Source organism: Nanorana parkeri, unplaced genomic scaffold (assembly GCF_000935625.1).
Source record: "Nanorana parkeri isolate BGI_ZX_2015 unplaced genomic scaffold, ASM93562v1 scaffold1708, whole genome shotgun sequence".
In the NCBI taxonomy this organism is placed as follows: domain Eukaryota; kingdom Metazoa; phylum Chordata; class Amphibia; order Anura; family Dicroglossidae; genus Nanorana; species Nanorana parkeri.
In genome coordinates this window covers 5451-29625 of record NW_017307976.1, presented here as the reverse complement: position 1 = coordinate 29625, position 24175 = coordinate 5451, and the positions used below count along the sequence as shown (strand labels likewise).

At 44.4% G+C, this 24175-nt stretch overlaps 1 protein-coding gene across 1 annotated transcript in view; it reads left to right on the top strand.

Annotated features, from left to right (window-relative positions):
* The window catches only part of LOC108799368 (2-acylglycerol O-acyltransferase 2-A-like), a gene marked incomplete at its 3' end in the record, with an annotated part of 31973 nt that overhangs the window by 3772 nt on the left and 4026 nt on the right, over window positions 1–24175 (top strand). Inside the window, exon 2 of the mRNA XM_018571231.1 lies at window positions 4022–4200. Within this exon, the coding sequence (XP_018426733.1) occupies window positions 4022–4200 (179 nt within the window). The remainder of the gene's footprint in view (window positions 1–4021; window positions 4201–24175) is intronic.

Here is a 24175-nt window from a genome sequence, read left to right as displayed (position 1 = left end):
TTCAGTTGCTTAGCAAATAAATCTATTTTTTTATTATTATTAATAGAATAAATAACTGCTTTTATTTATCCCTTTACAGCATATCTCCCCGGAGTTCAGCTTTAAGCATTAGACATGTAAGCTGCTGAAAAATTCGGTTCGGATATTAGGAGGTTGTAGTTGGTTGGGGGTGTGCAGTGCTGGCATTTGTAGCTTTATACACTTTTTCACTGACATACTGGATTTGCTGTGAATTTTAAGAAAGCCCGATTATTGGAATTCTCTGGATAGTCCGGTCCGTTCGCATACTGCTGTCGGATATTTCGTTGTTTTCGGGATTTGGATCCGAAATTCAATTCGGTTCGGGTTTGGAATTCGGACAAAATCCAAATTTTGTTAGTTTCGGAGGAGTTTACGAATATTCGTTGCGAATACCACAGAAAACCATTAACAGATATTAATACCAAAGCATTCTCTCAGACCCGAAAGGGTGTGGGAGCCATATACATATATTACTAAAGCTGAGGCTCCCGGACCCGAATGGCATTAGGGAGCTCCCCAATGCAATTCGGAAATTTGGATACTGAATGCCATTGGGGTCTGGGAGCCTCAGCTATTGTATTATATGTATATACTGTATATGGCTCCCATGTTGCCATAACGAACATTCTAGTTCAGACCCATTCGGAGGCATTAACTCAAAAAACACATCTGATTAGTCACATTTCCCATACAGTTTTGTTTTTGAAAGAAATTCCGACGGGAACCCGAAATTCGGAAACCAGAATTTTGGATTCGGACACATGCGGATGCATTGGGATTCGGAAATTCGGATGTGTCCGAATGTCCGAATTTCAAAAGATTTGTTAGAATTTTGATTCGGAACAAAACGAATGGCAAATGTCTATTGAGCATTATCGCTTTGTGATGTACAATTTCCTCGGCGGTGAATCTTTGGTCGGTTCTCCTCTTCCACAATGTCAGCGGCTCGGTTTGCACCATCATGTGTCATTGCAGTTACTTACAGTCGGTGAATGTGATGACATATTGAAATAGAAGTGTTGTGGCTGTGCGGCCGGCGACATTCCCCCCCTCCCTCAGTCTGGACGGAACACAGGGATGAGACATGTCATGAATTATACATCAGATAATAAGATTCACTTTTACATACACTCTAGCGGGATGAGCAGCTGAGCCCCCCGGAAAGGATTGGGGTCAGCGCTGGACTGGATATCAAAAGCTTTTTTATTTCACATACAAAATACGATTTTTATTTAAATTGTACTGAGGCAAATTAATGGTAAGAGGGGCAGGCAAACTGCGTCCCTCCAGATGTGTTGCAACTACAGATCCCATTGGGCATCGCAAGACTCTCACAGCCACAGGCATGGCTCCCAAAGGCAGAAGCGCAATGGGATGTGTAGTTTTACCTCTGGAGTTTGCCTCCCCCTGCCATAGGTTGTACTTACAATATACAAAATGATTAGTATACCATTATATACCATCATAGCGTCATGCGTTGGTGTGGTATTGTAGGGTAGATTACCCTTGTGGTGTGTTGGGTGTGGTAGACGTGTTGGCCAACGTTTGTCATGGTTTTACTGCTGTCTTTGTCCTGAATAGGGAGAATTTCATCTGACTTCCTGTCCCAAAGACAAGGGCAAGAAGGAGCAGGAAGACACAAGGAGCTATAGAAACAGAAGAGATGTTATAGCCTTGTCTCACTCGTCTATATAAATGTGCATTTGCTGCTTTGCACCTATTAGAGAGACAACCCATCACTCCTTGTCTCTGTCACGGGTACAGGAAGTCAGGCAAAATCTCCCCAACAGGGACACAGATAGGTGTTCTATCCCAGCCTTTTTGAACCGGGGTGCCGTGGTACACTGGGGTACCTTCTGACTTCCTCAGGGGTGCCTTAAAATTTTGTGATGGTACAACTTTGATGTGAAGGGGGATCCTGATGTGAAGGGTGCGGCTGATCTTAAGTGGGGCTTCTAATGTAAAGGGGGCTCATGATGTGAAGGAGGTTTTCTGATTGGAAGGGGGGCTCCTGATGTGAAGGGGGGCTTCTAATGTAAAGGGGGGCTCCTTATGTGAAGTATACTTCTGATGTAAAGGGGACTCCTAATATGAAGGGATGGACATTTGTGTAAGAGGGGCTTCTGATGTAAAGGAGGGAGGGGGGGCCTGATGTGAAGAATGCTCCTGATGTGAAGGGGGGCTTCTAATGTAAAGGGGGCTCCTGGTGTGAAGGAGGTTCCTGATGTGAAGGGGGGCTTATGATCAGGGCTGGATTTACTCTCTCTGTTGCCCCAATGCCAGGTCCTCAATGCGCCCCCCTGTTTGCAGGCCGCATACAAGTGATCTCAGCGACACCACCGAGACGACTTGTACAAAACAAGCAGCGGCTTCCCCCGCTGTACATTTAGCTCTGCTTGCCCAAAGCAGGGCTAAATGTGGAAAATAACTACCCACCCGGCGCCCTGAACTGCATGTCCCGGGTGCCGGGAGATAGGAATTGCACACCTCTGCTGCCCTGGTTGGCCTTGTGGGAAATTCGGCCCAGGTGATATCACACGTTACGGTGTGGTAGATCTCATTGTGGCCATGAGGTGAGTTTGGGGTAGACATGTGCGATTCGTTTTGGAAAAATGTGTTTTTCTGACAAATTTTCGTTATTCGTAGATTTGGATGTATCCGAATTCCCGAATAACAGAAATGACAAATGAAAACAAATCCGTATTTCCGAAAACGAAATTTCGGACGAAATTCATTAGCGGTAGTCTGTACGAATTTTACGTTTGTGGACGAATTTCCGTTGCAGCAAAGTGACATTAAAAAAAAAATTATGTAACTTTGCTGCAGCGAAACGAAAACGATACTAAAACGAAAATGCGTACAGACTACAGCTAAGGAATTTCGTCCGAATCCCGTAACGAATTGACGCTCGGACCCGAATCCCGAAAAACAGAATAATGCAAAATCTGAATAGAAACAAAACTAATTTTTTGCCGGTGCACATGCCTAGTTTGGGGTGCCATTCAAATGAATGGCAAAGCGCAATGCACCATAACGCATGGTGGCTGCTTTGTGTGGTACTGTGCGTTAATCAGTTCGGCCCTCCACAGCAGTCCCAGTTTCTCATGTGGCCCCTGCAGAAAATGTATTGTCAACCACTTTCCTTGGCTTTAGGTCTACCTAATCAGGAGGAGTGGGAAGGGGTTAAAATCCCTCTCAGGTTTAAAGTAAAAGGTAATTTCTCCAGTGTGGGGGGAAAATGCCTAATTTGACAGTTGTCATGGAACAGGTGTCTCCCTTGGAGGGCTCCCCCTCTATTTCTGTTCTGTTGACAACTGCAAAATTTTGTAATTTCCATCATATTCAGCCCAGGTGACAATGGTCACCAGGACACATGGAGAGTGCGACTATCCCCTAAAAAGTCAAAGACAAGAATCTGACAGGGGTATGACCCTTCCAAAAAGTTGTGGCTTCAGATATGCTTTAGAAATGAACTCCAGGCAGATATGTAGCTATGTATTCAGTGATACATCATTCATTTTATGTTTTCATACAAGCAGTGTAGCTACCTGGATGTCACTTTGTGTTACCCTCTTTAGGTTCCTGTGCAGCACAGCTCAGGGAGAAGCTGACAATGAGTTTATGCGCTGACATGAAGCGTGCTGATTGGAGGAGGAGTGACAGAGAGATGAGCTCATCACTCCGCTTCTCCTTCACTGTCCTCTCACAGGCTGAGGAGAGACCATGACAGCCTGGGTTCAGGGCCTGGGCTGAATGATGCTCACTGTCATTCATCCCAGAACTCTGAGGACATCTAGTGCCAGAAAAGAAGTACTACAAGGCACAGCTCCAAATTGAAGAGTCAGCTTATTTTTTTTCCGTTCTGCTATGAAATGAATGAAATATCACAGGCATTTCTTTTGGAAGGAAAGTTATTTGGTGTTAACGATATATAAACGCAATAAAACAGAACCCTTTGAAGTTGCTTTAACTGTTCCCGTTGTGATCTGTTCTTCTGCAGCACAGACTTGCATCATCCTGTTCTTCGTTCTGCTCTTCACCCGCTTCTGGATAATCAGTGTTCTGTACGGGATCTGGTGGTTTATAGACTGGGACACCCCCAGCCAAGGAGGAAGGAAAAGCCACTATCTGCAGAGTCATGTGGTGTGGCGGTACCTAAGAGACTACTTTCCTGTAAAGGTATAGTCTGACCTCAGTCTATTCATCTTATTCACTTCTCATGTATCTGGTTTTACTTAAATGCATTTTGTATATATTAATATTCTTTATTTAAAGTGACATTAAAGGCAAAAAATTATCCCCTCCCCCCAATGTTAAGTAAAACACTTACCTTAAATGAGGTCTCTTAATCCGATCTTCTTCTTCTTTCCTGATGTTTTCAGCCTTCTCGCCAGCGCTCCTGCGGGTCTCCGATCCAGCGCTGACTCCTCTGTCCTTGCTGGCACTTCCTGCCCCACGGTGTCTGCATGCGGGTGCACGCGTCCATAGACTTACATTTTTTTAAACTAGTAAAAGTGTGCTTGTTCCAGAATGATAAGGGTTGTGGAGTGATGCAAAGTGTAGTGTGGGGGACAGGAGCTTTGGGACATGTCACTGCCTGAGAGATGTCGGAGTCCTTCCAGACCCATCATATAGATTTTTTTTTAAAGCTAGTAAATGGGAGGGAGGGATTGCGGAGAGCTTTTAGGGAGAGGGTTATAATAACTCAACACAAACAATATTTTTTGTAAGGTTTCAGAACAATGGGGAGTGATGTGTAGAATACTATGGATGTGCCAGAGTCAGCTATGGCGCCATGGGGCATGAGTCATCAAGGTTGTCTGTATGAGTACAGCTGCTACAGTGTTACATTGTTGCTCTCCATATTTTCTCACTCTCATGGTTAGGAGGGCCCTGGCCATAAGAGCTTACAATCTAAGGGCTCATTCACACGGGAATGCGCCGGCACGTACATTTCCGTGCTGCGTGCACGGCCGTATGGGGCAGCTCCCGGGAAGGACAGGTGCTGCGTGTGATTAGTACTCAGCCATTGTCCTTTTTCCTGATTCCTGATCATCTCTCCAGCTTGCTCAAAAAGTTCACTGCATGGGGAGCTGTTCTGCTGATAAGCATTTTGTACAGCGCCGCTCAAACTGTTGGCTTTATACTGTATAAATCCTGAAGAATAATGGTAATAATAATAATAATAGGAAGAAGAAGTTTCAAACGCAGAGGCTAACATCCTGAAATCAGGTGCTCCTAGTCACCACTAGAGGGGGGAAGAGAGTTTAGATAAATGAGGCGGTCTTGTAACAGAATCCTGGACTTCGTTAGAAATCTGGACCGTGTCCGCGCAAGTGCAGGAGAGGTGAGGTGATTGGGTCCAGGAATTTCACAGCCTATTTGCCTGTATTGCGCATGTGTCAGGAAGTGTGTCCAGATAATGTACAGGCAAGGCGCCGCTTCCCCACACATGTGCAATTGGCAGTAAAGTTTGTGGACCTGATCACCGTATCTGAGCATGTGCGTTAAGCCGACACCCCCTCCAATCCATACCAGACCCTTTATGTCTGGTATGAATGTTAGGAGGAACCCCAAGTTAAAAATAAAAAACAAAGATGCGTAGGGTTCCCCCTAAAGCCATACCTGGCCCTTTAGGTCTGGTAGGAATTTTAAGGAAGAACCCCACCCCCAAAAATGGAGGGGAAACGTGGCGTCCCCCTAAAATTCTCAACCAGCTCCTTAATCCGAGCAAAGGCCTGGCAGGGCAGGAAAGGGACACATGCTCTCAGCACTGGGATGTGCTTTTCCAGGATTGCCAATTCCATACCAGACCCTTGATCCGAGCATAGGCCTGGAAGGGCCAGAAAAGGGGGAGGACGAGCGAGCGCCCCACCCTCTCCCATACCAGGCCACCTGCCCTCGGCACTGGGAGGGTGCTTTTCCAGGGTTGCCCCTGGAAGAAAATGGTCTGCTTCGGCTGTCACTATGGCTCGTTTGGCTGTCACTACGGCTTTGTATTGTGAACAGCCCGTATTGTGAATAGCCCGTAGAGCAGCCCTTCGGTTTGGCAGGCCGAAGTGAGCTGAAGGATTAGCCGATGCTTTGGCCTAATCCTTCAGCTCCTTTGTGAATAACCCTCTAAAACTTTTAAACATCAAGCAGCAGCATCCATTGTAAGTGATTTCATCAGCATTTGGATGTTAATATGTTGAAAATCTCTAGAATGAGACTTGAACGGAATGAGTTCATTTCCTTTATTGAACACTAGATGGCTCTTGGAGCCTGGGCATGAACGGAGCACATGTTCCATCCTGTGTACTGTTGCTGACTTCCCGGCTATCTTTCTAAAGGCTGTTATGTTATCTGCGCTGTCATTATCTCAGGGTCAGGGATCCAGGCTCCACTGGGTTCCATTGGTGATAATGAATAATATCTTGAAAAAATAACCATTAGCCTCACCATTATTAGGGCAATCTGTAGGGTGGGTGATAATGCCGTACACCATGCTCTGCCCTCCAGCTGAACTGTACTGGAACGGATGTCACACAACTGGACCTTTAACAAAGGGCCATTGTCCTCTATAGTGCCCACATTGGCCATTCTGAGTCATCATTAACCAATAAAAGACCGGGGTGTTAAACCCCCTTCCTGCCCAGGCCATTTTTCAGTATTCAGCGCTGCGGTACTTTGACTGACGTTTATTGCGTCATGCAGCGCTGTACTGAAATCAATTTGATAACATTCTTTGGGGACACATAGAGCTTTCTTTTGCTTGTGTATAATCACCACTGGGGTGTTTATTTTTTACTATATAACAAAAAAAGTACCATACATTTTGAAAAAAAAAACCTGTTTCCCTATGAAATGTTATGAAACATTTATTATCACCCCAAATTTTTGGTAAAATATAAAAGAAGGGGTCACGTCAGGTAAATAGACACAGGGCTGTAGCTACCATGGGGCGAGTGAGGCACTCGCCTCAGGCGCAGCTGAGAGCGTGCGCAGCCAGGGCCGGTCCGACTGCGCCCCCTCGCCCCTATTGCCATGGTGAGCACAGGGCACCATTGGCAACCGGGGCGCCAGGCTGCCAACACAGCCGTGGCTCAGCAGGGAGAAGAGGAGCGGCACAGGCTCTGTTTTTTGTTTTTTTTCCTTTACTATATGAAGAAAAAAGTAGGGATGCACTAATATATATCGGCCATTGAAACATATCGGCCGAAAATGGCACTTTTGGCTATATGCCGAAAGTGCCATTTTCCTGACGATACATCTGCGCATCCCTGGTTTGTTTAATCCCCACTGGGCGCTGCTCTGTGTCCCAGCGGGGAGGAGAGAAAGTGATAGCCGGCCCAGCGCTGCGGGAGGAGAGCGGCCGGTGTCGCTCCTCCCACACCGCTCAGCCTCCTATCACAGTCCACAAGAGCGGTGTGGGGGCGGAGACAGACCGCGCTGTCACAGGAGGCTGAGCTCTCCTGCCTGCTCCGCTCGGTCAGCCTCCTGTGACAGCTGTCAGGATGGAGAGCGGGTACAAGCAGTCTGTGATCAGTGATCGCTGAGTGTTTGCAGATAATTGAGGATATGGTATGTGTACTATATCCTCAATTATGAATGAATGAGAAGTGATCTACATCACCTCCTGTTCATTCATGATTGCGGTTATAGTAAACATACTCCGGGGTCACGTCGGGTAAATAGACAGCAAACATGCCAAGCCTTAAAATTGCGTGCGCCCGCGAAATTGCATGAAACTACCATACCCAAAATTGTCCATAGACAACGCTTTAAAAGCTTTTACCTCTCATCAGTTTAGAGTTATCAGTGATTGATGGCCCTAGAATTATTGCTCACGCATTGCGAACCTGTTGTACCAAAAAATTGCCCCTCATTAGACTCCCTATTTTATATAAATATTTTTTTTTTAAATAAAAAAAATTGAAGTGACAGTATACAAATATCAATCAAATACATAAAACGATAAAACAAAAACAAGAAACACAAATGAACAGAAATCAGAAGGTGACTTTATAATCCACAGATGCCATTTATTGTCTCAGCCTTTCTAATCCTGCCCCCGGCTGTCCCTAGAAATTGACAGGTTCCACTGGTGTGATCAGATTATGTAACAAAAGTTTAGCTCTCAGGAAACTTGTGATCCCAGTGACTGTCTGTGCCGGCAACCATTCTGTGCTAGGGTGATCCTTCCCAATGTCAAAGACATAAAAGACCCTTCTCCAGAGATTGAAGCCTGGTGGGCCAGATAATGGGGGGTTGGGTTGTAGGACATGCAGCTCCTTGCTAATGGTTAAGGCCACATGCTTTAAACATTGGGAGGGTAACTTGCAAGAAAGAGCCGGGCGGCGAAGCTTCCCTCTATTGCAAGGCATCTTGTTCCTACGTTGAGAGAACAAGGGCCTCATCTCCACAACCTGTCCCCCAAAAGGGATATGGGGGTCTGCAGGAAGGGGCTTATCAGAATCCTTTATTAAGTCCTTAATTGAAAAACACATTAAATTAGTAAATCCAACGTCAATCACATTGTCCAGCAATGCCTGGCGATATTGACTCTCTGCAACAATGACCTGCTGAACCCGTGATGCTCCCTCTCCACTACGTCCATTGCAAATAACAGATCCCCTGTACTGGATATAAATAAGCTGGCGGGGGATCCTGGATGACATCATTGCACAAACATGGTCATGGCCACATTTGGTCAATGACATCACCCAGGATCCCCAACTCATATGTGTGCGAACAAAAGCCCAACATAGATCTGTCAATTAGTAACTGTAGTGCCGCCAAATGTCAGATCCCCGACTGAGTACATAAAACTGTATCTGCAACTTTACATTTAGATTTAAGACATCCACCCAAACACATTATTAAAAGGATTTGTGTATTTTTTAACGTTGCCCTTTAATTCAATTTAAAGAGACCTTCTCCCTCCTGAATGGCATTTTATTAAATATTTTTTTGCGTTGGTACGTCCAGGTAAAATGCAAGGTCCACGTGTACTGTCAGGCCCCCTCCCTCTTTAATTACCTAAAGCTAGTAGTCACAATATCTACTAGCCAGTCTTCCACCAGTGGTCTGTAGACGAGAAGGATGTCACACTCCTTCCGGCGAGATCCTGGGTAATATAGAGCAGTCCAAATACTGTGAAAGGACACTCTTGCAATGGACTGGAGTGTCTTCTTGCATGATTCTGTCTACTATGCATTACCTAGGATCTTGCCAGAAAGACGGTGACATCACATCCAGCAATGCGGAAGCTGGGGGCAATTTTAAAAGGTGAGGGGGGTCCACATATGGGCGGACATTGCATTGTACTGCAGGGTCCACTTTAAGTTTTGTTGCCTTTGAAGCTCCTTCCACATATTACCATTTTGTTGATCCATTCGTTCGCCATATGTCCCAGATTCATTCATTCTTGCCTTTGAAAACCACTTAGGTCACGCTCATATTGTACCTGAAATCCCACTAAATCATCTTAGACACCTTCGTAAATCTACGCCCTATATTTAGCAAAGCAGCTGAGATTGTCATGGAAACCTCTCTGGCTGCTGACCCACAAAAACTGAATTTAGCTTACTCTGCATTATCCATAAGACTAATCCAGGACAATTAAACAAAAGCCCCGGCACAGCATATGTAAAGTAAAAGTAAGCAGCGCGCCAGTTTCCCTTCACCTCCTCTGGGTGATGCTTAGAGATCAGAGGTAGATCAAGTCAATAAGCGCAGTAACAGGTTCGTAATTTGAGATAATTAGGGTAATTGTATAATGTGGTTTGTTTACAGTATCATCATCATGTTACCCCTATATGTGGCACTAATAGGACTCTGCTAGAACAATAATGGACTGTGCTGTATCCATAATGGACATTGCTTATCTGCTCCTGAAACCAATTGAAGGTTTTCTCATGTAATGTGACCATCACATGCTCTTCTATGCACTTGTTGGGCATCCACTCCAAAACCACAGCCATTAATATGTAGTTGACCCCATTGAAGCTATAATTGCCTCCACTCTTTTGGGAAAGCTTTTCAAAAGGTTTTGGCAGGTCTCTGTGGGAATTGAATTTGCGCCCATTCAGCTAAAAGTGCATTTGTGAGAAAGGGGGATGAGAAGGCCTGGCTCCCAAGTGGCATTCCAATTGATCCCAAAAGATGTTCAGTAGGGTTGAGATCAGAACAGTGCAGCTCACTCAGGTTTCTCCACATCAAACTCATCAAACCTTGGCTTTAGGGAGCTGGCTTTGTACACAGGGATACATGACTAAGGTAGAATAGATATCCTCAATCATTTTCTGATATAGACCACTAGGACCACCCCACCACCCAGTTCCTGTAAATTAATAAAGAGACCACACTCCAATATGGCTTTAATTGGCCTTAACTATATATAAACAAACTTAAACATCAGCAAGAATCAATAACAAGGTTCCAGGTCTTTGAAGGCCACACCATTTTCTGAATCCGTTTTCTGCAGCTGTACTAAAAACATGTTAGGCCCCCAGCCGCAAAACACCGCCTCGGGGACAACCACCAACTGACCACAGGCACTTCCAATATCCAAATTTAGTGTTCACCAGCTTACATACCATGAATATAGGACACCATATTGAGGCAGGTCCCCAAACATTAACCACCAGCACCTCATTTTTATAGCCTCCAAAGAACCCAACCGCCACATAACAACATAAATTGTTCACATTGCAACCACTGAAAAAGGGGTTGGTGGGAGGGAAGTTGGATCCTCGTCCGACAGTCACCAACTGAGGAAGAGAGAATACCACCCACTCAGACCACCACCAAAGCTCCACCTAACCTTTTAACCTGGCCAATCGGGTAAGTGACCTATGTCCTGAAGCCGAACCCCATTAACCCCTTTTGCATTTTTTCTCCCCTATTCACCTAGTCATGCATGCCCCGCGCTTATTTATTTATTTATTTTTGCTGCGGGCATAACTGTCATGCTGGAAGAGAAAAGGGGCCTTCATCAATCTGTCACGCCTAAGGTTGGAAGCACACAGTTGTCTAAAGTGACTTTGTATGCTGTAGCATTAAAACTAGCCTTCATCGAAGATACCTGATCTCAATCATTTGAATGGATGTCCACTAGTAGTAATGAGGGAATCCATCAAGATTCAATTCCCCTGGAGTCCAGCAAGTCTCACAAAATGTATGGCGAATCCAAACGTTTTGACTGAGTTGCATTTAAGTCAATAGGTGAACCTTGATAGTCAATTTTGTCCATTTGTAGGCCTACTTAGCAATCTTAGGGGACCTGTGCCAATGGCAAAAAAATACTGTGGGAGGGTGGGAGGTCATACAGTTTCAAGGGTGATATAGAAAATACACAAATCCTTTAAATTACAGGTTTGGGGGGTGCCTTGAAGTTGTTTTTGGCATTACGGAACAGCATGATTTTTAGGGACAACCTCAGTGACTGCATACTTTGTCAGCCCATATTTCACTGTGTAATTGTCATATTTTTTTTTACTTAGCTTTTCTTACAGAAAGCGGCACCCCAATCCACTATGATTGGAATTATACCAGTTAAAAAAGGGCTTTTTACACATGTTTAGCAGCAGGACATGCATGTTTATGAAGAAGTACTAGGCCTGCTTTGAATTGCAGAAGTAGCAGCCGCAACAGACAGACATGGAGCATGAAAAGTGGACACAGGGAGGTGGCTTGTTATATAAAAAATTACAGCTAAAGCCCTCAGGTACGGGTGTGTAAAAATTGGCCCGTGACACCAAAGTTTGGTGGCATAGCACATGAGCTGTTGGGTATACATTATCTACTCCGTTAGTATGCTTGGTCAGGTGACAGCTAAGGGCCAGTTATTTCCTTCTGTGCTGACAGGTTGATTCTATCTGTACAGTGGTGTTCCCACTGTCAGAACCTAATGATCTTTGGGACAGGAACGTCCTGAGGCCGGGTGTCACCTGGAGCGGAGAACAGGTGACACCCCGCCGTGACGTCATCGTGCATGCGCGTGAAGTCACCACGCACGTGCGCGATGACATCATCGCGCATGCGCGGCCATCGTATTGACGCCTGACGGCAGGGCATCTTGCTGGTGGACAGAGAGAGGAGGGGACGTTCGCCCGGTGGGATGAGGTATGCCGTCGGGTCCCCAGCTCTCTTCTGACATTGTTGGGCTCTCGGTCCATGACCGAGTGCTCAACTTTTCAGAAAGGGTGACACCAAAATGACTGTCAGTCATTTTGGTGCCGTCCCTCCAATGGTACAAACAGCAAAAAGTTTTCCCAGCACACTCGACAGCCAGCATGCAAAAAAAAACTTGTCTCACCGCTAAGGTTAAAAACAGAGGTTTAGATAAACGTCTTCTGCAGAAATGTTTTTTTGCATGCTGGCTGGTGAGTGTGCTGGGAAAACGTTTTGCTGTTTGTACTGTATTAGGCCCTTCCATGTGCACCTTGCTGTGAAGCTGGTAACAAATTGATGAGTGCTTTTGTCATTTGTTTTGCTTGACCCCTCCAATGGTGTCACCCAGGTCGCACCCCCCGCACTCCCCTTGTGACACCACTGCTTTGGGAACACTTGAGGGAGGGTTTTGAACACTAAATGCACAGGTGAAACGATAACCATCTGAAAAGCAACAGTAACATTTAAAAAAAGAATAGAAAGCCATCCTTGACCTCCAGTCAGTAAATTTGCCTAGGCTGAGATGATGTGATCAGTCTGCTACAGGCAGGAGGAAGCATTTCCTGCCTCCTCTCCCCTAGTGATCAGAATGTACATTGTTAGTTTGTAGCAATTTGAAAAGCGAGAGAGTTGCAGAAGCGGCTGATTCATGCCAAACATGCTTGAACAAAAATGTTGCCCTCCTTCTTGATAGAAAAGCAGATGAAGGCATTATCAATGGCCACCCAGTAGACAAAGAACGAAGATTCACAATAAATGTTGGCCATGGGTGGTGTGAACTTGAATTGCTGGAAGATAGCAAACTATGAGATAAGTTGCCCATAATGTACAAGGTTTGCATATTTATACATGATGGCCAGTGCTACTGGGGGGACCCATCCGTGTTGAAAAAAATATATTTAATGCTAGGTACACTTTAAGAATTTTTTTTAAAAGTGAGTCAAACAGTGGAAGTCATAACATTACCTTGAATAAATCTGAAGTTAAACATTAATTTGCATGGAGTTCCTCCTCCATTGGCTGAGCACCTGGAGGAAAAACATGTTTATTTAGAAGTTCTACTGGTTATAATGAGTTCAAGGTTAAAAATGTAGTAACTGGAGAGGCCAATGATTAACTGATTAGAGAATCATCTAAAACCAATACCTCCGAGACCGAGATGATGGCAGGGACTGGACAAGACGCAGATAATGATCACTAATAGTACTTGTACTCTGCAATGATGAGGTTTATCACCGCGAACACCCAGTGCTGACACTGGAATTTATTACCTGGAGTCTGCCCTAAAGAGGGAAAAGGGTAGACCATGCCTGGAAAACATTTGGGACACTCTGAACATGTTTGGATATGTCAAGAAACTGCAAAAGCCCAGCTGAACATTCAGGTGAAATCATATACAGTAAATACATTCTAGATGCATCAAAACAAGGACTTAAAGCTGGTTTTCTTTAGAAAGCAGCCACATCCTGAGAAGAAAAGCCTGTCCCCTGCCAGCATGCTGCAGAGAAGGACCCTTGCTCTCTGTGGGGAAGCAGTGGCCTGTCTGTGGAGGTCCAACAAGCTCCCTGCTGAGTCAGAGCCAGAGCTTTTCAACCAGCGGGGAGCATAAGCTTTGCTGACTGCAGAGCTATAAATCTTACCACAGATCTTGTAATTAGACTCGTGCCGATATGCTAAACCAATAATTGCTGCAAACACTAATAGCATAAACTATAAATCTAAGAAAAATATATTGCAGTTGTATAATAGCACAATTACGATATATTTTTCTTAGCGGTATAGATCTGATTCAGTAGGGGGTGTGCTGGACCTTTGCAGAGAGACCACCGCTTCTACACAGCATGCTAGCATGGGGCAGCCTATTCTGCCCAGGTTGTGGTTGCTTTTAAAAGAAAACAAACTAAGACTTTGGACACCTTTTTGTTTTGATGCATCTGGAATGTAATTAGATGATTTAAACTGAAAGTTCAGTTGACCTTTAACCGTCTTTCTGCCACTGGCATAAGTAGTATGTCCATTATAGCAGGGAGCTGTACACAGACACCCGGTTGCTATAGGAGCCAAAAGTGTGTTTGCATTCACTAAATAGACATGTAAATTGCGTTTCATTCCGAATGCAAATTTGGATGAAATTCCGTGAATTCTGACGTCCGGATGCATCCAAATCTCCGAATAATTCACAAAATTTACTAATAGTACTCCATTCCAATGAGGCCAAATGCAAGCAAATCCAAATGTTCTTTTAAATAAGTTTCAGATCATCTGTAATTTGTTCAAAATGAAAATAAATCGGACGCGTGACTGCTTTTTGGCCAATCAGAAAACCCCGTCCGAAACTAAAACAAAATGCCGAAAGATCCGAATCCAAATAATGAAACGAAATGGCGTTCGGCCCCAAAATGGAAAGAACAATCTGAAAGGAAACTAAACTAATTTTTTGCCGGCTTCTATGTCTGTTGCTCAACCGACTGATGGATTTCAGGTGGAAGGTGGTGTCGCTCCCCCTACCTCCCAGCATTTATCTCAGGCTCTGCTGTCCCTCCGGAAGGCCCAGGGTGGCCGTGGTGGGTTTCGGTGGGGAGAGCAAAATGAGACTAGGGAACATTTGTTCGCTGATCTCCCCTGCGGTGAATGAATGCAACGAGGATTTCTTCATTTTGGGTTATGAGCTGTTATTCTCCGGCCGCTGTGGCCGGGGAAGAAACATATCAAGCACAATCTGTGCTTGATCAGCTTTATTGAGGTCTATAGCTATCATTAGGTATCTAAAATCCCACTGATGTCATTTTAAAGTGGACCTGTCACCAGCAACATCAAATAGGGAGCTATGAATTGTAGTCACTGATTGGCATGGGTTTTTCCCCATCCACGCTACATAGCATTTTTAGATTGTAAGCCCTCAGGGGCAGGGCCCTCCTTACCATCTTGTCTTAAATGGTATTGTGATTGTAATGTCTGCCTTATATTGTAAAGCGCTGCGCAAACTGTTGGCGCTATATAAATCCTGTATAATAATAATAGCATGGATGGGTGAAACAAAATGTTTTTTTGTTCATTCAGCCGACAGGGCTGGCTGAGAAAAAAATGATGTGTATGGCCAGCTTAAGTATTGAAGAAAGGATGGATAGAACTACCCATAGAGCCCACACCTTTAAAAAAAACATGTCAGCAGTGGAAGCCCCCATTTTGCTATCCTGGCAAGCACCTGATTTTTTTGAACATATTGTTCCACTACTAGAGGGAACTACACTGGAGCACAATGTTTTGGTAACCATGAAGTAAGCCTGAAAATACTTGAATGTTGTTTTAACTACCTCCCGTCCGGCCATTGTGTAGAGCTTCCTGGATGTAACAGGCCGTGTATACACGGCCATTTAGTCCCGCCCACTCGTGCGCCGGCCACGATGCCTGTTAACATACAAGCGATCCGCCGGCTATAGAGCTGGCGGATCGCTTGTATGAGGTCCCACCGTCCCAGTATGTGCGCCCCCTCCGCTGCTCCCCCTCTCCCGCTGTCACGCTGGCCTTGGGCTCCGCTGTGCCTGGTGCGAGCCCAGGACCAGCATGGTGCCTCTCTGACAGGGGATCAGAGGGAGGTCGGTTCACGATCTCACTCCGGTCCCCTCTCCGGTGTCAGAATGCGGAAGTGGTGTAAATTACATCACTTCCACATTCTCGTGTCACTCTCCAGCTTCAGACGCTGGAGAGAAGCTGATAAAGCATATCTCTGCTTCATCAGCTTCTTCAGGGGGATCCCTAGGTGACATTAGGGGTCTTGGAGACCCCTGGTGTCTCCATAAAGAGGACTTGTCAGCCCCCTCTGTGATAGCAATAAAGTTAAGTGAAGAAAAAAAAATAGGAAAAAAAATTAAAGTTTCCCCCCAATTTTTTTTTTAAGTTACACATAAAAAAGAATGTAAAAAAACATTTTTTTTTTAAAATCCCCAACCCCTACATACACGCATGCAAACATGCGTCAGGTGCGCATACCTGTGAAAACGACGATTGCGCCCATTACGCCGCACATGTTACTTATCGCTGCGAACGTCGCAGTGAGAGCAATAATTGTAGGGCCATCAATCACTGATAACACTAAACTGATTAGCTGTAAAAGCTTTTAAAGCGTCGCCTATGGTCAATTTTGGGTATGCTAGTTTTTTGCCATTTCGCGGGTGCGCGCAATTTTTAAGCTTGACATGTTTGGTGTCTATTTACCCGACGTGACCGCGTCTTTTATATTTGACCAAAAAATTGGGGTAATAATAAATGTTTCCTAACATAATGTTAAAAAAAATTTGTTTTAAAAATTTTCAGTAATTTTTCCTAAATATAGTAAAAAATAAACCCCCCAGTGGTGATTAAATACCACCATTAGAAAGCTCTATCTGTCCCCAAAAAATGGTATAAAATTCATATCAGTACAGCGTTGCATGACGGAATAAATGTCAGTCAAAGTACCGCAGCGCTGAACACTGAAAAATGGCCTGGACTGGAAGGGGGTCTAAACACCTGGTCAGCAAGTGGTTAAACAAATGCAATTCATACCATCTTGTCTTGAATTGTATTGTAATTGCAATGTCTTCCTTATATTGTAAAGTGCTGCGCAAACTGTTGGCGCTATATAAATCCTGTATAATAATAATACAATACTGCCATTGTAGAGAATTCTGGGGAAGAGCTTCCTTGCCATCGCTTTGCTCATTTTGCATGAAGTGATAATAACCTTTCTTTATAATACAGACAATGGCAAAATAACTCGGCGCATGTTTTTGTATAAGCAAAGTCCACAGTTTGCATCTTTTGAATACGCAGTCTCTCATATTAACGGTGAGCTCTGGCTTATGTTTGTTTTCTACAGAATGGACTGTAGACGTTTTAACACCAAAGCAGCAATGGGCATAATCTTTGGTAGATTACACGGCAGTTACTAAAAACAGTTTTTAGAGTTTTTAGAGTTTTGATCTGTTAGGCAGCACAGTGGCGTACTGGTTAGCGCTTCTGCCTTGCAGCACTAGGGGTCCCTGGTTTGAATCCTGGCCAGGTCACTATCTGCAATGAGTATGCATGTTCTCCCTGTGCTTGCGTGGGTTTCCTCCGGGTACTCCGGTTTCCTCTCACACTCCAAAGACATGCTGCTAGGTTGATTGGCTCCTATCTAAATTGGTCCTGTATGTGTGATGGGAACCTGAGATTGTAAGCTCCTTGAGTGCAGGGACTGATGTGAATGTGCAACTATGTAAAGTGCTGCGTAAATTGTCGGCACTATATAAAATACCTGTAATTAAATAAATCTGTACATTCCATACAAAGCCACTGCATGCTGCTGATCGCACCATGGCAAACCCCCTTGCAGATCTGTTATGACAAATATATGGGGGTCCGAAAATTAACCATGTTTGCTTAATGTTGCGTTGGGAAGAATTACAAGAAAATGCATTTTTTTAAACTTATTTTTCGCTATTTTTTTCCAGAAAGCCCTACTTTATAAAAATATATTCATACAAAATTAAAGCCCTACCTGTCCCAAAAAAGTATACATAATGCATAAGGGTATGCTACAAATACAAAAAGGCAAAACCAAGACCGAGTGGTTTACCGGTTGAGTCCCAGCCATCATTTTAAAACCCTTTCTGAGCGTCTTTTTACAAAGGCGGTTATAGACTAGGCGTTTAAGAATTTTGGAGGTAAATGGGAGCAAGGAAATGTGTCTTAAAATTGTTCAGACTGGTAGGCTTTTTTAATATGGGGGTCATCAATGCTTGTTTTAAAAGGGTGGGGACAATGCCGTTATAAAGGGAGAGATTGAAGATGTGAGTGAGAGAGAGTAGAATGGAGCTAGAGGGTGCCTGGTGTAGTTGTGAGAGGATGGAGTTCAGGGGGCAGGTGGTTACGTGTGTGTTGGACAAAAGAGTAGCAACTTCATCTGTAGTAACAGGGACAAATGAAGAAAGTATTGCATCTGGTGGTATACAAGGCGCGTTCGGACTGGAAGATGTCTGGATAGTGGAGATTTCAAAAGGAATTGCATCAATCTTGTCTTTCCTGGGCAGTGTGGCAGTGCATGGCAATGCCACAGAGTATGCTAGCAACACGGTCACCCAGGACTCTCAGACAGAGGGGCTGAGGGGTTCCAGAATGCAAATTAGTTCTGCAAAGAAGAAACTGGCCTTTCAGTTTCTTCCGGTTTTTCCGGATTGTAGCTGGGATCTGGATCTCTGGAGATTTCTTAGAGTTCTGGGTGGGATGAAATCTCCAGTCCTGAGGTCAGGTGTTGCCAGGGATCAGGTGGCTGAGAGCAGCCTCATTAGGAGCCCAGACCAGAGCTCCGAGAGTGGAGGTGTTGTGTGCTGGAGGCACACGAGGGCCAAGCCAAGTGGTGTGGTGGAGCCACACACATAACAGCCAGGGAGGCTCGAGCAGTAGTGTTGAAAGCTGCTGGAAGCTGTTAAAGGGTGTAAAGTGCCCTGAAGCGTTTTTGTTGAGGCAAACGTTAGAGTCCTGGGACTGGGACACTGAGTGAACAGGACAACCTTGAGTCAGTGAGACAATACACTTTGTGTTACCTGCTGAAGTTAAGCCTGAAGTTGTGTTTTTCACCTGTGAGTTGTCTGAAGAAAAAGAATAAAGACAATTTGGTTTATGAAAAACCCTGTGCAAGTGCTCTGTGGGCTCCCCAACTTTACAGCAGTCAGTGAGTTGGTTGGAGGAGGCAGAGGGGGACGAAGTAGGAAGTTAAAGGTACTGTAGAACTTTAAGGTAAAAGCCATCATAAAATTCAAGATGTGCACTCAGTAAAAATACTCTGTACTATCCCCACAGTAATTAAGGCCATTTTCCTACCGCCTTCTGGCAATATGAGGTTTACGCATAATACAGTAAAACAATAATGTAGGAGTGACTTTAAAGCGGATCTTTACACTCAAAAATTTAATTCTACCGATGTATCCCTCTATGTATGATGATGAATAATAACATAGACATGTCAGGTGTAAAATGCTGTGATTGTGAAATACTTACACTTGCAGAGCATTCACTTCCTGCTTTGAAAGGGCAAAATGACTTCAGTTTCCCAAAGCAATGCACACTGGGATTGCCTTGTCATCAGCATAGCATTGCTGGGAAATCTTATCTGTAATCTCACAAGATCTCAGAGAAAGGCATTTTCCTCCCCTGAGATGATGTGCATGGTCACATGTCCTAGTCACATGTGCCAGAAGTCCAGGAAGTAAAAGGAGAGCTAGTAATCTGCCCTTGGTAAACATGGCCCCTGCCAGAAGACTGGGGAAGAAAAGAGAAATAAGGTATGCAAAGAATACAAAGCCGGCAATCATCTAGAAGTATGTGTTTGTAGATTGTCATTACTAAACATTTCTGAAGGTGTGTTTGTTGTTATTTTAAAGAGCTGGGTGAAGGTCCACTTTAACTGGAGGAACTTGTAGAATGTAGATTGTCATTAGTACAATATCCCAACGTTTTAAATACCCCCTTAATCTGATCAATGGTATAAGCCTCTTATCTGTCTTTCTGTCAGTTGTGGCTCTTTAGCCAAATGTTTCCTGACTGTGTGATGTTTGACTAACAAGTCTAATCTCTAATTATGTGCCGGCTCTCCCACCTGCCGCACACAATATCCTTCAGACTTCTAGGAAGTATCTCTTGAAAATGTTAGAAGCTAATTTGTTGCTTCTCTGGTTCTTTTATGGGATTTACAATTACATTTTAGCAGTATTGCAATAGTGATCTCTCTCTCTCTCTCTCTCTCTCTCTCTCTCTCTCAGTTCTCCCTCTCTCTCTTTCTCCGTTCTCTCTCTCTCCGTTCTCTCTCTCTCTCTCCGTTCTCTCTCTCTCTGTTCTCTCTCTCTCTCTCAGTTCTCTCTCTCTCTCTCAGTTCTCTCTCTCTCTCTCAGTTCTCTCTCTCTCTCTCAGTTCTCTCTCTCTCTCTCAGTTCTCTCTCTCTCTCTCAGTTCTCTCTCTCTCTCTCAGTTCTCTCTCTCTCTCTCAGTTCTCTCTCTCTCTCTCAGTTCTCTCTCTCTCTCTTTCTCTCTCTCTCTCTCTCTCTCTCTCCGTTCTCTCTCTCTCCGTTCTCTCTCTCTCCGTTCTCTCTCCCTCTCTTTCCGTTCTCTCTCTCTCTCTCTCTCTCTCTATCTTGTTCCTTTATTCTCTCCTAAAGCCCGAGTGGAGCTGGGCTACAAGAGTGGCCATAGATAGGCGAATGTTTGACTATATTTTCAGGTATCTTTCCAGAGACAATTGAAGCCCACGGCCAGAAGGAGAGTGCTGAATGTGGGCTTCGTATGTCTCTGGACAAATACCTGCACCTAGGGCTGGATAAAGGTTATCCGGAGGCCCCCTGGGATCCTCTGATGTCCCCGAGTGCAGACAGTGTTTGATACCCGATGTTGGTAATGGAAGTGATAGATTCCAGTGCTCCATAAAGATACAAACAAGACCATTAATGCACTATGAAGCCTGATGCAGCAGATTGGAGTCAGCAAAACGCGTCACTTATCGATACAGCACTGCTCCAAGTTTTTCCTGTTTTTATAAGTTGAATTACTACATTTAACGATTGAAGAACCTTCCTCACATTTTGAACTCTTTATACTTTGTGAGACTATTTGGCTTTGGTGCCTAGGGCTTGCTTTATATTAATGTAACCTAACTGGAGCATCGATTTTATTTGTTTGCTTTTATGGATGACCTTTTATACTGTATGAAATCAAAGTTGTATATTTGTATATGTTGATGTATACTTACTCTAATACACCTTAAAAGTCCAATAGTGTTGCTTGGGTATCAAAGTAACTTTTTGATAAGTTGTACAATTGAGGATGTGGTGTATTCAACACACATGTCTATGATGCAGTTCTGATTACTTGAGAGGGGGACTCTGATGTGAAAGCAGGGGGCTCCTATTGTAAAGAGGGGATCCTGATGTAAAGGGGGCACCCCATATTTTGTGTTTTTACACAGATCCCTCCCTCCATACCAGATCCATATATATAATAAGGGTCTGGTATTAATTTTGGAGGGGCCAAGTATCATTTTTATACCTTTTAGACAGGGGTGCCTCAAGATTTTGTATACGTCTAAGGCAGGGATGTCCAAACTGCGGCCCTCCAGCTGTGGTGGAACTACGAATCCCATGAGGCTTTGCAAGATTCTCACTGCCACAGACATGACTCCCAGAGAGAGATCCTTCATGGTATTTGTAGTTTCACCACAGCTAGAGGGCCGGAGTTTGGACATCCCTGGTCTAAGGAGTGCCATGACGGAGAAAATGTTGAGAAATGCTGGAACAATCTTTTTTATTAAAAAAATGCACTGGGAAATAGTGTCGGAAGGCACAATCATTGTTGTTCCGCAGATATATTTCAGGCTCCAACAGTGTCTGGATGGAGCTTAAGGCTCAATTCCAAAATAAAATAAAAAAGCTATTCTGAAAGAAAGAAAAAAAGTCCGCTTTCGTGCAGGATTCACTGCGGTATTGGCCCTTACTGGCGCTGATAGAATCTCCACTCTGTCCTTTTCTTGCTGCTGCTCTACTGGGTTCAATGACTCCCAGCATCATTCAGCTCACTTCCTGTGAGTCTAGGGCGTCATGAACATGTGTTATGATGCCAGCCTGGGTTCACAGTATTGCTGCACTATGTTAGCTAGTACTGTGCAACTTAAAGGACGACCCACTGCTTGAGGGCAGCAGAGTAGAAAGAGGACTCAATTATACCATGGTCATTCAATAGAATGGCTGTGCAGTAGTCCTACTGAATGTTCCAACTGCACTCTTGTTTAGGTAGATAATCTGTTCCAGCACCATGGACAGCTCAGCCTGATTCTTATTGGCATCTATGTTTCTGCTGTCTATGGTACTGTGTAAAGAAAGGGCTCAAGGTTTTTTGATACTTTTTACTAGCGTGCTCATTTTCTCCTCTGATCATTTCCTAAACCCCTCTGCTACTTTGTCATACTCAGATGAACCCGTCTTACCACCAGCTCCATGGCTGTGCTAGTGCCTCCAACCTTCTGGACCAGTGTTAACTTGCTCTACTCAGAGCCTTTTAAATAAAATTATACATAGAAACACTTGTGCCAGGCCTCCCTCTGCTAGGGTCTCGCCAGAAGTATTGGATCTTACAACTGCTTGAAGCCTCCAGCCCAGAGCCAGACCTTTGGATGCAAAGGCAAAATGTGAATTTAACTGTAACCTCTCTCTGTAACACTATAGAATGATGGCTAGGAGACATTTGCCAGTCCTTTGACAGAACCCATTGCTAAGGTCTCCTGACTTGGCTGATGGACAGTACAGTAGGGGCTCACTCCCTTCCCTCTTATCAATGAGAAGGGTAATTGGTAGTAATGCACTGATACAATTTTTTAAAGACCAAGTACTTTTCCTTAAGTATGCACTGATATCAATTACTGATACCTTTTTTTGTGTGTCATGTGACAGTTTTCCTAAAACAATACAGATTAATGATTGTAGGGCAGTTGTGTAGCACCAGGGCCCAGTTGCAGCTGCGATCCTGGTTGTTCTGCCACTGACTCCAAGCTATAGAGGTCTACAAATCTCAGTAACACATTATTCAGCAATGCAGAATGGCACCAGCTGTAGAGGACTACAAATCTCAGCAACACATTCTATAGCAATGCAGAATAATATCAGCTAGAGAGGACTACAAACGTAGGGCTGTTCCCCCAACCCATCAATCCAACTGCAAACTTTATACTGCATATGTCATTTTATCTATGCTTCATTTATCACACAAATGTAGTTACATTGCAGCAATTAGCTGAGTTTATATACTGCTTGTGTGTTTTTAGTAGCTTACAGCATACAGAACTGAGAGAGAAGGTTCAGCCTAGTGATCATTAACCAGGAAAGCTGTGCCAATGTTTTGTATATGTCACCTATTGAGTGATATGAACTGGGATCTGTTTGTGTTCCTAGTTTGTGTTTAACTAGAAGGGGAAGCAGAAACAGAACTAACTGGACATGAACTCGGGAGGACTCGGGGTTCATGGTGAAATCTCTGAGGACACTAACACCCGGGGGTTCATGGTGAAATCTCTGAGGACACTAACACCCGAGGGTTCATGGTGAAACCGCTGAGGACACTAACACCCAGGGGTTCATGGTGAAACCACTGAGGACACTAACACTCGGGGGTTCATGGTGAAACCGCTGAGGACACTAACACTCGGGGGTTCATGGTGAAATCTCTGAGGACACTAACACCTGGGGGTTCATGGTGAAACCACTGAGGACACTAAACACTCGGGGGTTCATGGTGAAATCTCTGAGGACACTAACACCCGGGGGGTCATGGGGAAACCACTGAGGACACTAACACTCGGGGGTTCATGGTGAAACCGCTGAGGACACTAACACTCGCGGGTTCATGGTGAAACCGCTGAGGACACTAACACTCGGGGGTTCATGGTGAAATCTCTGAGGACACTAACACTCGGGGGTTCATGGTGAAACCGCTGAGGACACTAACACTCGGGGGTTCATGGTGAAATCTCTGAGGACACTAACACCCGGGGCTTCATGGTGAAATCTCTGAGGATACTAACACTCGGGGGTTCATGGTGAAATCTCTGAGGACACTAACACTCGGGGGTTCATGGTGAAATCTCTGAGGACACTGAGCATTTAATAAGAAAAATGCAAATTGCTGTTTTTGTTGAATTTGAGAGTAAAGCCACACACAATGAATACTATTTATGTATGGGGGTTGGTGTGTGGGATTTACGTTTTACTTGGGGCCAGATTGCCGTAGCTCCATGTTATCAGTGACTGAGAAAAAAAAAGTTGTTTTTACTTGAAAGTGACGCTTTTTTGTTACACCTAGAACTTTACAAAAGAGCAAATAATTTGTTTGCTGGACTGATAAGCATCCCCTGCTGGGCGCAGTGGTTCTTCTTGCTGATCCCTTCTGTGTGCTGCTTTGTAATTCCAGTTTTACACCATGCTGATCTATGCTGATTGGTTCTC